Source organism: Sander vitreus, chromosome 11 (assembly GCF_031162955.1).
Source record: "Sander vitreus isolate 19-12246 chromosome 11, sanVit1, whole genome shotgun sequence".
NCBI lineage: Eukaryota > Metazoa > Chordata > Actinopteri > Perciformes > Percidae > Sander > Sander vitreus.
This window is the reverse complement of record NC_135865.1, coordinates 17673578-17688273: the sequence shown is the minus strand read 5'-3', so window position 1 is coordinate 17688273 and position 14696 is coordinate 17673578. Positions and strand designations below refer to the sequence as shown.

Genomic DNA, 14696 nt, shown 5'->3' with positions numbered 1-14696 from the left:
GATAACTATGCCAATTAATTCAGACCAAGATTGAAACAGACTTTTACACGAGTACTGGCATAGTTTCCAAATCTCCAAGTGTTTTACAGCCCTGAGAGGTGCGTATGCTGTGAACGTTTCCAGTGTCATAATTCCTTCATATTTACAACCAACTAAAACACTGTAGTATTCCAGCACTAGCGGGGGTGAACTGAAACGTATACGGTTCAAGACTTTCTATTTTGTTTCTCAAAACTAGGCTTGGAGACGGTGAGTAACCTAGCAGGTGGTTACAGACATTCTTTGAGCTTCACTTTAATTATTAATTTAAATGCAGTTGAGGGTGCAGACAACAAAGAGCTTAAAAGGAATAGCTTGGCAGAAAGTGAGAAGAAAAAGAGGAGGAGCAGGAGGGGCAGTGCATGAATTATACATTTACCCCACAATCAGAGGTGCCTGCCTTATTTATGAGCAAAAAAAAACCACACAGCTTAGCTAGAATTGTGCTTTGTCAACTGTGGAATGCAATAGCAGTTCACTTAATAGTTAATGACTCTGAAGTTTCACCCAGACACCCCTGATACACACACACACACACACACACACACACACACACACACACACACATGCATGCACGTACCGATGCCCCCCTCCTCTGGGCTCCTTCTCTTACAGGTCCTCTGCCATCTGATGTTGTTATGTTCTGCAGTGATAAGAGTCAAACTTACAGTGGCCTGCGGCTCAGTTTACATTTCATGACAATTAGACTCAACAGGATGTATCCATCATGTGGGGACAGATTAGTGATTAAGAAGGCCTTTCTCTGTGACGCGGCATGGGAAAGCCAAACCCTCGCCGCTGTTCTCCGAAAGCCCATGTCAGATCTGCCCCGCACATGATTTACTGCATTTGGTCCCACACCATCACACTAAATAATGTTATGATGACAGATGCATAGGAGCAGAGTTGAAAATGTGATCAAATGATAAAACACTTCCTCTGCGGCAAAGCCATTTATTCAAACTGTCCACTGTATACAGTTGATTTACAGCAACTCGCAGAAGTTGACAAATGCATTTCTGTCCTCGCAGATTGAGAAGATAGTAAACAAAGTAAAAGGATGTCAGCCCCTGCTGGCTTGTTCCTACAGTGACCACTAAAGCTGTCTCAATCCCCTCCTCATCTCAAATGAAATGAGACCTGGAGATTCTGTCTCAATGTAGGCCAACAACATGTAAAACACGACACGTCGTTAAGGGGAAGTAAAGCCGCCCTAATCCCATGCTGCAGTCACATTCCAGCACTATCTCCACTTGTTTATTTGAGTCTCAAAACACTTGAAATTTACTAATCCTACTTGCCCTCTCCAGCCTCACACTAACAGCTGCTCACACCTGGGGTCCGTTTCAGGAAGGAGGTTTAACAAACTCTGAGTCTAACCCTGAACTCTGAGTTGATTTACCTGAGATGGGAAACTCTGAGTTTTCGGTTCCAGAACAGCTGATTTCAGTTGGTTCAATCAACTCAGAGTAGGTTGACTCAGAGTTAAGCGCGTGCACCACCACTATAAAAAGGCAGCATGAATGGTGCAATGATACTACGATTCACCATGGTAACAACCACAAACAAACTGGTCGGCGGAAATACTCATGCGCACATACAGCGAGTTTGAACATGTATTTCGTTAAAAAAGCAACACAGTGGCTGCTGCAAAAGAGAGAGAATTTGCGTGGGAGAAAATTGCTGCAAGAGTAAATGCGTAAGTTCCAATATAGTGTATTAATATCATATTTAATCGTAAGTATAATATTACTGGTGAAATTGTATTGAACCTAATGTATTTCATTTAGGTGCAATCCTGCAGGCAAAAACGTCCTAGGCCTACTAATCCCATTCAGGCTGCAGCACCATCATTAACAGAATTATAATTCATAATATTTTATTTCAAAGGGTTTACATCATTCACCTGCAATCCTGTGGAACTCCTTTTTACTGGTTTGTGTCCAGGGAACACTATACGTTTAAAAAATGTTTCAGAGCAAGTTACATTCTTCTGACTGCGCTTTGCTATACAGTGGCTTTACTAATATGCTCCGCATCACCAACGTTGTAAAGAAAACTGCCGTTTGCAAAAAAACGTAATGTGACACAAAGAATGTGCTGGGATGTAAGAGCATGTCCACGATGGGTGACGTTAGTGATATGAGGACGGATAAGGTTATGTAGGCTACATAACTGACAGACTGGGAAGAAAAACGATACCGCTCAAATAGGTAGGCTAGTAGAAAATGCATCTATAGTCGGGGCCTCAATATCATCTCCTGACGTATGATTAACTCCCTGCAAAGTAATACAGCTTCTTCATCAACGGGATCGTTGATAAAAGGAAATTCCATGTTTTGAGAAATAAAATGTTTTTAACACACAGTTAATAAATTCTTTTATTCATGCAGATAACAAACTGCGCTAAAATGCACCTGATACAGACTGAATGAATGAATGAGGAAATAAACGTGCGCTGTGTCAGAGGGAGGAGACTGAGAGAAACTCGAGGTTTCTTGAAGAAAACCTGCTCCCGACCAGGTTAGGTTCACAGACTCCGTTACCATAGTAACTGACTCTGAGGTTAAGTTACCTCTCTTTCTAAAACGTGCTGGAGTTACCCCCCTCTCTCTCAGGTTTAATTAACCTCCCTTTCTGAAACAGAAAACCCAGAGTTTCCCACATCTCAGGGTTAACAAACTCAGAGTTTTCACTAAATCTGCTTTCTGAAACGGACCCCAGGATGGCACGTACGGATTGAGAAATAATATGCAGCCCAATAACAGTGATACAATGCTTTCCATGGGTCTGATGTGATGATTGATTTCTCTTTTATATGCATTTCAAAAGCTGAGATCAAAGACCGTGCAAAGAGAGGGCAAACCTGGGCAAGCTGAGTGGGAAGACTTTTGGATTTATACTGAAAACAAACAAAAGGATCAAAAGAAGAGGTTTTTTTCCATCGCTGATACATGCACAGTCTGGAACTCTGAAGTAGAAATGACTCTGCTGAAGTACCCAAGTCCATGGCAAAGGTTTAAGGAGATGTCGATCACAGAGTCTTTGACACACTTTCTGGTTTCCATCGTCCTGAAACTGTCACACACACACACAATCTATGGGATTTCTCTGCGGGATGCAGCAGCTTTGGTGGAGCTGGAATAAATTGATAAACCCACATCTACTTAGTACATCAGCTTTAAGATTCTTACAGTCTAATCTTCCCTTCATCAATGTGACAGTTGGCACGATTTGTTCTGTAACGATTTATTAACATAGACCATAAATAAATCAGTGGGAATAATGTCCTGCTTTAGCACCTTTGAACACGTTAGTTTGTGAGGAAAAAGACAGCAAAGTCAACCTGAAAAGTGTGCTGTAATCTATGATGTTCAGCCAATCCATCCTCAAAAAAAGAATAAACATTTTGGATGACAGCAGATTGTCTCAGTGTGACTGGTCATTATTGCTCAAAAGAAGATTTCACAGCAGCTTTGATTACATTAATCCTTCAAGGGAATGAAATCCCTTCTGATAGAGAGAACGTGAACATTCTGATTATCTCAAAAAATAAATGGCAACTATTTAAAAAAGGCCCCTCTGCTCTGTGGTATCAATAAAAACACAGGTTGGTATGAGACACTGAGTGCATTTCTTCATGGACGATTTCATGGAGTGCTCATCACTCACATATTCACCATAGAGCCCTGCAGAGAGTAGCTTTAGGTGTGAGCTTTCACTGCTGAAGAAGTCTAAACTGCAGTTCCACTGCCTCTTTGCCTCCTCTCCTGTGGCCACGTTTAGTTTTCTGCTGTGGGGGTTTTCATTCTCTGCCACCCACCATGTGAATAATGAGCTCCACAGATAGCAGCCAATGAAGCGACCCCCCCTTTGGCCAATGAAACTTAACAACCATGTCCAGATCAGGTCCTTCCTGCTGGGACTGACCAGCCCTGCTTCACACTCCTCCGCCACCCACACACACAAACACTCACACTGCTTCAAACTAGATAAAGTTTAAAGAAAGGCTTCAGAAAAAGTACAGTGATGGCTCTTCACATAATCTCCACCACCTCAGACTTCCAAATATATATATATACTGTATATGAAATTAGAAAATCAATTAAGTCCAACTAGCAAAGACTGTTTCTCAAATTGTACACTATCCAGTGATTTGTAGCTCCACTGACAGGCAATCCAGACACACTGCCCAGTTGACAGATTGATTCTAGTCCAGCTTGCTTTGAGGTGTTGGTGCTGGTAATGTGGCTAACACAGGCAGGTGAGACGAACGTCTGGCCTCAGCATGACCAAAAGGTGCTTTGAAGTCTTTCTAATCCCAGCCATGCCCAGCTGTAAACCTACCAACCAGCACACACTTTATCACATCTTTTCAAAATATACTACCTACCGCCAAAGAAAAGATGACTACACAAATGCATATAGTGAAAATGACTGTTATTTTTGTTTTTAATTAAGATTCATATAAACTGAAGAATGAGGCGGAGAACTCCAAGTTAATTTTATAGGTTCAACTGACCCAGAAAAACAGAACAACTGATGGGAAGTTTGACCACTTTATTTGGCGTGAGAAAATGTGGGGTTTGGCAAAGGGGGGGTTGACAAGAAAGACTTTTGAATGAGACATAGTAGCATTCCAGTGATTGTTATTCAGGCAAAACGGCTTCCGACATGTGAAGACGAAGGCCCATGTAATCCAAAAGAGTAAACACTTCTTATTCTTGCACTGGTGTGTGCAGCTCAGGGTGTGATTGGTAGGAAAGAGCACTCAAAAGAGCCACCTGGGATATGTTAGAAATCTATGAAAGGCATGCTCGACTCATTGCTGTCAAATGGCGACCAGACATTGTTGCTGTCTAAAGCATTCCCTCTGGAAAGCCTTGATAAATAAAAGGGCAGGGACGTGGCAGGTTTAGAGAAATACAAGGCAAAGTCAACATCTCCCTGCTGCTAAAAGATGTTTTATTACAGTCTGGTGATTTAATTCTCTTCAACTCAGTAATCACCACTCAATTTAATTCATCGAGAGATCAGTCTCAGCAGAGGAAAAAATATCCGGATTTAAAAAAAGAAATGAGGATATTCGTTGTGTTTACAAGAACAATATGACACTTTTCTTTCTCAGGAATTATAAGTGATGGCCACGTTCCAATAACTCACCACAGGCCAACGTATCCAGGCATAATGCACATGTCCTTTCTTCTCTTCCTTCCCTGAGAGAAGTTTGAGTAATGCAGCGCACCGCTTTGTTGTAGACCGGCATTTAGCTGCCTTAAGTCAATCCTTGCATTTGATTTGGAGCTTAGATCACTCCCATGGGGGAAAAGCAAACCCTGCTAATATCAGCCATTCTCTGAATGTGGACAGCTTCTGCACACGCACCCATGCACACGCACAAAATCTATTTTCTTTGCGCCAGCAGAAAAAGAATGAACACCCTGGAGTTTTGAAAACTTTCAGGGAACACATCCAAACTCCTTAAGGGGGGAGCTCTAACAGTAGGGAGACTTAATGACAATAGCTCAAAGAAAGAAATGCCTGCTGTCTGTTCTCCTGGCGTCTCCCCAGTGAATGGAGTTTGTCTGCTGGTCCAGTGTTATGGCATGATAATTACTCCCCAGCTCTTCAAAATGCCACCTCGCTCTGCTCTGGAGAGAGGGCAAGCAGGTTAATTAACATGACAATGGGGACACTGAGAGGGGGGCCGGTTCTGGACACTGCATACGAGATGACCAGGATGACTTTGTCTTCACAAACGGAAGCGGGAGGCTTTGATTTCCTTAAACGCAGACAGATGGACGAGGTCACAGCATCTTTGTCTAAATTATTAAGCAGCCCTTTCCTCACATTTTCCTCACAGGCAGGGAGCTCTCTAAGGCTCTTTAACAGAGCTCTGGGTGGACAGGCTTTCTGCCCTAACGCACACCCCGGGAGCCACTGCCTTTGTCTTTCTGTTTGACTGTGTGCTGTTCATGAAGTGAAGAGGCTAATCAGCGGCTGTAGAGCTATTCACAGGGAACCACTGTACAGCATGGGCCCATTTGGTACAATTGTTAAAGTGGCCACAATAGCTCTGTGTTTTAACACACTACACACAGGACCTGAGTGTGCACTCGAATCATTGATGTGGAAGTGAAGTGTGGTGGTGTTTGCAACCAAAATATTGACTTCTGGCCGCAAATTAAACTTCAGCACCATGCCCTTGCCCACATCCTGAATGGCTGAACCTAAAACCTAGGACACAATTGAATTAATTAAATTCAGAGAGCCCTTGAAACAATTTGGAATGGCAGTGCAGCATAACACCACATTTGTGCAGCAGTAACACAAGCATCATTATTTTTATGGACTTACATCAAATCCAGCCTCATTTATTTACAACCTACCAGTAGGATAAAGAAGTGCTAACTGACATGCTTGTTATAGCAAGGAAAAACAAGAAGTCTATTAAAGAGTTTTGGGACATTTGCAGAGTTTGAGCAAATTTTAGCTAGGTGATTATGAAAACAGTATGCTATACTGGACTCACAGCCAGCAAAAGCCTTTTTCAAACATAAAACTCTGCCGAAAGACTGGGGAATGACTAGTGCCAAGAGCCAATGTTGGCCATCACAGTGGAAAGGAGAGAAACACGTTTCACAGCATTATGGTGAATACAAAAGAGGTTTGCAATCTTAAGTGCCTATACATTAACTTTAAACGTGTCACAGAAGGTTTAAGATAACATAAATGACATATTCTTGATCACATATTCTTGTTTAAGGGACAGTTAATTGTGTTTTGCCTCCATTGAGACACTTACATTACCGCATAGAGTTCAATAATAAGGACTTAATCATAGAAATAAGACAATATGACAGTTTACAATTTACACAGAATAATACACATTCAGTACAACAGATTAAATATTGTTGTAAACATCTGCTAGGTTGGGTCAGGGAAGTTAGTAACCTACACATTTGCAGATGTAAGCACAAAGACCAATGGTTCTGCTGTATCCCAGGCTTTATGCAAATTGCCAAGGAAACAATTTGAAATTCAAAAGAGGAATTTAGAAATCAAACACAAAGGTTCATTTTGTGAGGCAGTTGATACTAGACACTGATTGTGATTAATATGTACACCAAATGTGAGGCCATGTTAAGTAAGCATATGCGGGGGAAAAAATCAGCATTTTCCTGAATTTCCAATTAATCACCAGCACTGCAACACTGTGATTTGCCCAAATTCTCAGCATGCATTCCTCTATGTACACCAAGGTCTGTGGACGTTTGAGAAAAAAACAATAAACACATACTAGCACTACATCTAATTTGTCATCACGACAATACCATACTTCCTGTATTTTATTCAGACAATGTATACTGTATGTGTTGTCTATGCCCTACTTTGAGTCCTTATGGGCAAACAGTAGTGAATCCTTGTTTCACGGTCTGTGTGTGAGGAGATGAGAGTCTCTGACAGCTACAGAGAGCATTGTTCAGATTTCTACTTGGCTAGCGTATCATCATCCTTGTTTCAGCTCTGTAGTGTTCTCTGTCTACAGTCTATACGGCACATCTCTGAGGGCCATGTCAACAGCTCCGGGAGAGTCTGATAGAATATGTCAGCGCCATCTTTTCAGAGGAGCTGTCGACACCAGCTTTGTATCAACCTTCTTTGGGACAGGGCACGAAACACAAACAAGCCCTGCGGGAGGCGTAGTGTAATACATCCTACTGAAATTCCAAATGACACGAGTAGGAAAAACAATCATGGTTTGCGTTCATACATTTGCTTCCATTTAAATGCATTAAACTTAAAATTTTATATTTAGTTGTATTTAATTGTATCCCAATAAGTATCAATTGAAGCTGAAGTAAGGACTACCTGAAAAGAGTTTTTTCATGAAAGTCTATGTCAACAGCTCTCGAAGTGATTCCTGCAGGCATGACAAAACTAGCCCTGTCGTGACTCGCACACTTTATGTTGTATTATGATCCGATAATGAGGCATGTATGTGGCTTGTGTCTCATTCAGGGAAGAAGGGAAACCACACTACCTTGGAGCACTGCTTGTGATTCTGGCACCAAACCAATGATCCATTATTCTGTAAAAGAGAAGGGAAAATATCATCAGTCATCAGAAAAAATACATTTAGTTATCAATTCATCAAATGAATATGTGGCTTTGAGCTTCTCCTCTTCTATCAATACATCTTAATACAACTTTCCCCTAAGTCAAGGCGTTTTGGAGTAACAATAATGTGAACGCTAGACACATTTCAAAGAGTCAGCTTTGCATGCTGAGTACATGTAACCTAAGCAGGAAAGTGGGGTCACCGGCACCAGGGCCAGGGGCCTGCAGATTCAGCAGCACGGTGACCTCAGCTTTTCTGGGGACCCGTTTGATCTCTCAACAGACATCCCCAAGGTAACTGAGGCGAGAACTGATGTCAGCATTGCTGTGTAGACTGCAGATAGTGCCAATTTCCTCTAATTGCCATGGAAGTGCCTCCTTGTGTGCTTCAGCAAGGCAAACATTTGGTCCTAATAGAGCTGCTACGTATTTATAAATCATCTACGTGTAAATATGGGGAGTTGTCGAGCGAAAGACCAGTGGGGGTAAATGGCTTGTGCAAGTGGCCATTTCCTGAATTCCATTAGGGCGAGGAATTATGCTGTCATCCACTGCAAACATAATTGTGCTTGGATGGCAAGTGCAAGGCTAGTGCTTCAGAATAAATGACCAGTTGGTCAACATGAAAGAGATTAAATGTTTGGATGTGATGTCTATCAGAAAATATGATATTTAGGTTGATGTTATAAAAACACTGAAATAGCAGATATTTTGTCCACCTGTTTTCTAAACCTTTGATTAAGTGATACAAAATCAAATGCAAATATTCTAAACAGAGGCTCTGAGTTTAGAGTTTCATTGATAAAAATTCATTCTAGCCAATGACCTGAATCTGAACTTCCCTTTTGGATGTTTCCTGCACTTCTGCATGAAATCAACGTAGCCGTAGGATACAGCCAAACTTTAGGAGTCTGCAGGCAAAAAGTCTGCTTAAGTTCAATGTCAAGTTCAAAGCCTTTTCCAACAATGTAATCCAGAAGAAATTTCCCACGAGACCTTAGGAGAGAACTTATCATTAAAGGGTTTAATTTGACATCCAGTACCAGTAAGTGCTGTGCTTTTAGCATCAAGGATAATGGTCAAATGGCTTCAAAGCAATCCATGATTGTATAGTCATGTCTTAGTAGAATCTCTTCAACAAAAAACTGCAGATAAAGATGAAAAAAAATATGAGTCTCAGCGCCAAGGAGACTAGGAATAGTTGTTTCATTTTCTTACCAAATGAAGTAGAAATGAGCGCTAATTTGGCTGAAGAGTTGAGAGTGCATGAGCAAGTTTTCTGCCCTTTTCTGTGTAGTAGTGCTCCTTCAATCTGCTTGACCAAATGTTGATTAAAATATGAATTATTCCTCACTAGTACATCTTTGAGTACTGTATCCCATGATTAAAAACCTTGTGGACTTCGCTAACTTATAAAAAATGATCAATCCAACCTAGTCAAACCCCCCATGGATGACTTGCTGTAAATAAAACCTTGACATTTACACTGGCAGCCAGTGCCTCTGGATAATTTATACAGATTGTCACAACTCTAAACCATGTTCTAAATCATCAATCCTGTTTTTGACACCTTTCTTCACCCATCCATCATTGGCGACAGGGCCAGATCCACAGAGGAGCTAATTTTGCTGTGTGACAGCATCACTGTAGAAGAGAAGCTCAGCAGGACGTTGCCCCAGCTGTCCAGGCCTGACCCCACCATGTCAGGGACCAACGGGGGAATAATTATAGGTCAGAACTTCATCCCTCTGACTCACCATGACATTCCTCTGCAGTCTGAACATTATGCAGTGCTGAGGACTGTCAAGGACTCCAGTGAATGAATGCTGTCCAGATATCCTCCTGTGTGATGGGGTCGAGGAGAGGATACCAGACAGTGGTATATGAATGTGTGGCTAAGGTGTACTCTCTGCTTTGTTAGTGACACCGGTGGAGTCATGTAAACAGGGGATTTATCACAGAGATACATTTTGGCAGCTGAGACGACATAGCAGGTGGCCAGGGGCGTGTTGTATTGTCTAGACAACTGAGGGGAACATGGACAAAACAACCTTTTATCTTTGAGGATAACATTCCACCTTTTGAAAATGGAAATCTTTTTCTATCCTATGAGCCTCTGATTTGGATTAAATGGCTCTCAGATTACACAGGTGAATTGTGTTTCAATTCCTTCTTATCTTGCCAATATGTTTTCCAGCTTTACACTACTGGGAAAATACTGCTGGTCAATGAGACCTTCATTTCTGGCTAAGTTAACAGGAGACAGAACTTCAAAGGACAGCCTGGTGTCTTTGTGTGTCCTTTGACAGCCCAGGGGTCCTCAGGCAACACCAAAATAACTGATCCTTAAGGGCACATATACAGCACTAAAATAAAAGGCCTCAAGATTTAGGCTTTGACTTGAGTGGGTGTGAGGGTTGTGGTCATTATGCTCATCAAGTATTCACTTTAACTGAATTATTTAACAGGGGCTCTGAAAGTGAACTAATGTGTCCAGCGCACATCCAATGTTAACATGAAAGGTTGTTTCAGAAATCTCAAACAACACTGGTGCAAAGTTGTCCCCACTTAAGAATGAAGGCTATTTGTCAAATGAAGTAGCTCAGGGTGTAACAGGCTGAGATTTACAGACAGGACTATCATGGTTTGAAAGCATTTACAGAGAGGTGAGGCCAAGCTACATAGACCTCTATTCATCCACTGTCTTTGCTAATGAAAAACTCCACACATGAGCACTGGCTGCGGTTTGATTCCACCGCAGGTTACTTAATATCAAAGGCGAAAACAAGGGGACACGGAAAAACTATTTTCCAATGTTTTTTCTTCCCTTTGCTTAAAACACAAATCTCTCAAGCTTGATGCTTAGGATTGACTGTGCAGCACATTAGAAATTAATGACATGAATGTAATAACAAGACCTCATGGACACGCCTTGTTTTTGGCTTCACAGGTCTCCACATAAATAATCCACTACAAGGCTGATGTTTTCAGAATACAATATTGCACAGGGTTCCCAGCTCGCTCTTAATATTTTAAAGTGTCCGAGGCTAATATTTATGGTTGGGTGTTGCCGTCTGTCTATTGTACAGGGGTGACAAGTTCCCCAAATGTGGAGTAAAATGTCAATAAATCTCTATTTGGAAACACTATTACATCAATAGATCTGCAGTAGCTATAAATCTGCCAACCAATGGACGACCCATGGGTTTCCTAACTCTGCAACTCCATGCTTGTTTCCATTTCACACTAATTCACAATTGCTACAATTAAAACAAAGTCTCTCATTTGTCCTCTGTTTCAGCCACATAAAAAGGAAAGACGCGTGGGTGTTCTTAACATCTGCAAGTGCTAAATTCTCCAAGTATTGTCCAGTATTCACAGAATCATAATATTAAAATTGATATGAAAAACAGAAGTTTTAAATTCCAGCTGCAAAATGTGTTAAGAGGACAAATTGTCTATTGTACCATGACCAAAATAAGCAGTGGTCCATATAGATTACTAGATATTGAGTAGACACAGTAAAATATTAAGAAACAGTAGGCAAATGTCACCACTTTGACATACAGCCCAGGCATTTAATTTCCATTAAAATGGAAAGTGTTGTATGTCTTGGTTTTCCTATCGTGTATTAAATGACCCCTGAAGGATGTCCGAGTTGAATTAAGAGGTCTGTCGTCTCAATCACTGGAGTGGAGCTCCGAGCTGCTGCCTGTCGGCACGTTGCTGTAATAAGATCTGGCAGAGGAAGCAGATCCACCTGTAGGTTGTGCTGACTGAGCATGCTCCAGTGTTGTAGCAACAGTACATTAAAGCTTATCACATTTAGCACAATTGGATGCCAGCATTTAGCAGGAAGGTGACCTCGGAGGAGCAGCATCAGTAGCTCAGTGGGTGCATCCTCTACATGCCTATGAGGTGTGATGCTGGCATTTATTGGCAGGGCCAGGGGGTAGAGGGCAGGGGGGAGGAGAGCCATATGTTTTTGCAGCTGAGCAGACCCCCCATTTTCACATGAAAGGACTGTTGAGAACACAGTGCATAAGACAGTCCTCGCAGATTATCAACAATTGCCTTCTATTCTTAGACCAACAAGCTTGCTCAAGCAACCTTGCTTATCACTGACCACAAAAATGCTCCTCTCTTTAGACAAACACCTCCCTCTCATTTCCCCCTCAGTGAAAGAGGCTGCCTCCGACTTCGAGGCTCTGCAGTCAATTATATAGACTATTAGCTGTTCATTAGAGGCGAGACTTCCATCAGTTATTTGACTTCTCTGTCAGCTGGTGACTAATATAATTCCCCAACTTTGCAACCCAGAGCGGCAATATACCCTTGGATTCTTCTCAAAACAAATACCCAACACTGCTTGCCAAGTTGTGAATTAAGAAACACTGTTTTCAATCTGTGTCTTTGGATGCACAGCACTGCTATTTTCTGTTTGGAGTTAACCACATTCTTCCCTCACCCCAGGTGTATTCCCCCTTAATAAAATTGCCAGGATTCTGGCAGTAGGTCTCTGTGTCCCACAGACATGCATTAAGAACTACCAGATCAATAAGTGCTTTCAAAGTAAAGTAAATTGGTCACAGAGAAACAAGCAATGCACTGTTGATTCATTAGACCTAATTACAAATTTGCCTTACTCCACAATGTTTTCTAAAAATTACAGATTCATTAACGCACCTTGAGAAAGACATGCCATGCAGATGCAAATTAAGTCAGTATAAAAGCAGTCACCAGATAGATAGCTGGTGAAAAGGCACAAGAGGGTAGAAGGATCAGTGACCAGTCCTTTTCTCTAGGAGTCCTGGGAGAGAACAGTGTGTCCAGTGGAGGGTGAAAAGCAACTTCTGACACCACATACCAAATCATACAAAGAATACAGCTAATGCATAGTAGCTTCAAGCAAGGTCTGCATCACAACATGATTTGTGGGGACACTAGTGTAAAATTCTCACTGTGAATATAGGCTGTTGTATATGCATGAGATTCCTTATAAATAAGTGGGCAACAGAAAAGTAACACTCTATAGAGTCATAACAGGAGTTAAGTCCATTACATTTGCACTGACCGAAACGGGTGTCTCATTTTCCAGTGATTAATGGAAACTGACTCCACAAGGCGTCCATCACCCATCAGTCTCAAAAATACTGTATTTGGTTAAGTAGATACATTTCCAAGCGTCCACACGACCAGTAATATAGGCTACGACATAAGTGGCAACTTTACAAGCCACTCAAACCATCATATAAATGCTTCAGCAACTGCTATGTTTATTTTGGTGGCACTTTCCGTTTAAAAGGGTCTTATTTCCTTGTCAGTGACAGAAAACACAAGTGAGAAAGTAGTAGCCTATCTCAGCAGCACCATTAGTGACCTGCTCCTGTCTCTTCACGATGGGCTCAAGAGAAACAGGTTTGACTTATGTTGGAAGGATTCCACTAGCACATATTCATTAAATAATACAACACGGCGTTTATTCCTAATTTTCAACGCCAGAAGTTTGATTGTCTGTGACCACATGCTCGTAGCATACCTGAGAGTGCTTAAAAAAAGCGGAGATGCGAGTGATGTGCAGGCTGAGGCATCTCGAAGCGCATCTTGCTCGGTAAATACTGGCAGTGAAGAAAGAGTCGTCCTGCTTCCTCGCGGACACACTTCCCGGGCTCATTAACGCTGTAATCCACAAACACAGGGTCACACACACATTCAGGCTCCTAGAAAACATGGTCCCGAGGTTGTGTATTTAATCCCTCCACGGATCGGACAATACTGCGTGCAGGCTCCGCCGGAGAAACTAAAGAAACTTCAATTATACACTGGGGAGGAGTCACGGGCTCATGTGCCCTGCGATTGGAGAATCGCGTGGTGACTGACAGACACGAGGAGCGTTAAAGCAGGTAGACTGCTGCATAGACCTGCACACACTATTCAAAGCATGGGCACGTTGTCAGTGAGCAGGCCTACAAGGAGGAAGAAAAGGATGTATGAATGGAAATTCTGATCTATAATCAACTTGCAATATTTAATCAGTCATGGAATGAGCTGCAGTAAATAAGTGATTATAATGTGATTACTACATGCAGTACTAATGTGCAGTGTATAATACTAGGCATATTGTCCAGTGTTACTCTGACTTATTCTATTGTAGTTTATTAATTAGTTATGTTTTTTTATTTGTTTTTTACCTTTACCTTTTATTTATCTATCTATCTATCTATCTATCATCTATCTATCTACCTACCTACCGATCGATCGATCGATCGATCTATCTATCTATCTATCTATCTATCTATCTATCTATCTATCTATCTATCTATCTATCTATCTACCTACCTCTCTCTCTATCTATCTACCTACCTACCTACCTACCTACCTACCTATCTATCGATCGATCAATCTATCTATCTATCTATCTATCTATCTATCTATCCATCTATCTATCTATCTATCCTCCTTACATATACCTAATGAGTTGAAGGTCTGACTCTAATTAAAGAGGTACTACAGCAACTTAGTATTTCACATTCATA

General features: G+C 41.5%; 1 protein-coding gene across 1 annotated transcript in view; it reads right to left on the bottom strand.

Annotated features, from left to right (window-relative positions):
• anos1 (anosmin 1) overlaps positions 1-13972 on the bottom strand; it is a 39563-nt gene extending 25591 nt beyond the window's left edge. Inside the window, exons 1-2 of the mRNA XM_078262024.1 lie at positions 13700-13972; positions 8084-8131 (exon numbers count right to left, since the gene is read on the bottom strand). Of these exons, the coding sequence (XP_078118150.1) occupies positions 8084-8131; positions 13700-13891 (240 nt within the window). The 5' untranslated portion in view covers positions 13892-13972. The remainder of the gene's footprint in view (positions 1-8083; positions 8132-13699) is intronic.
• Positions 13973-14696: the final 724 nt, after the last annotated feature.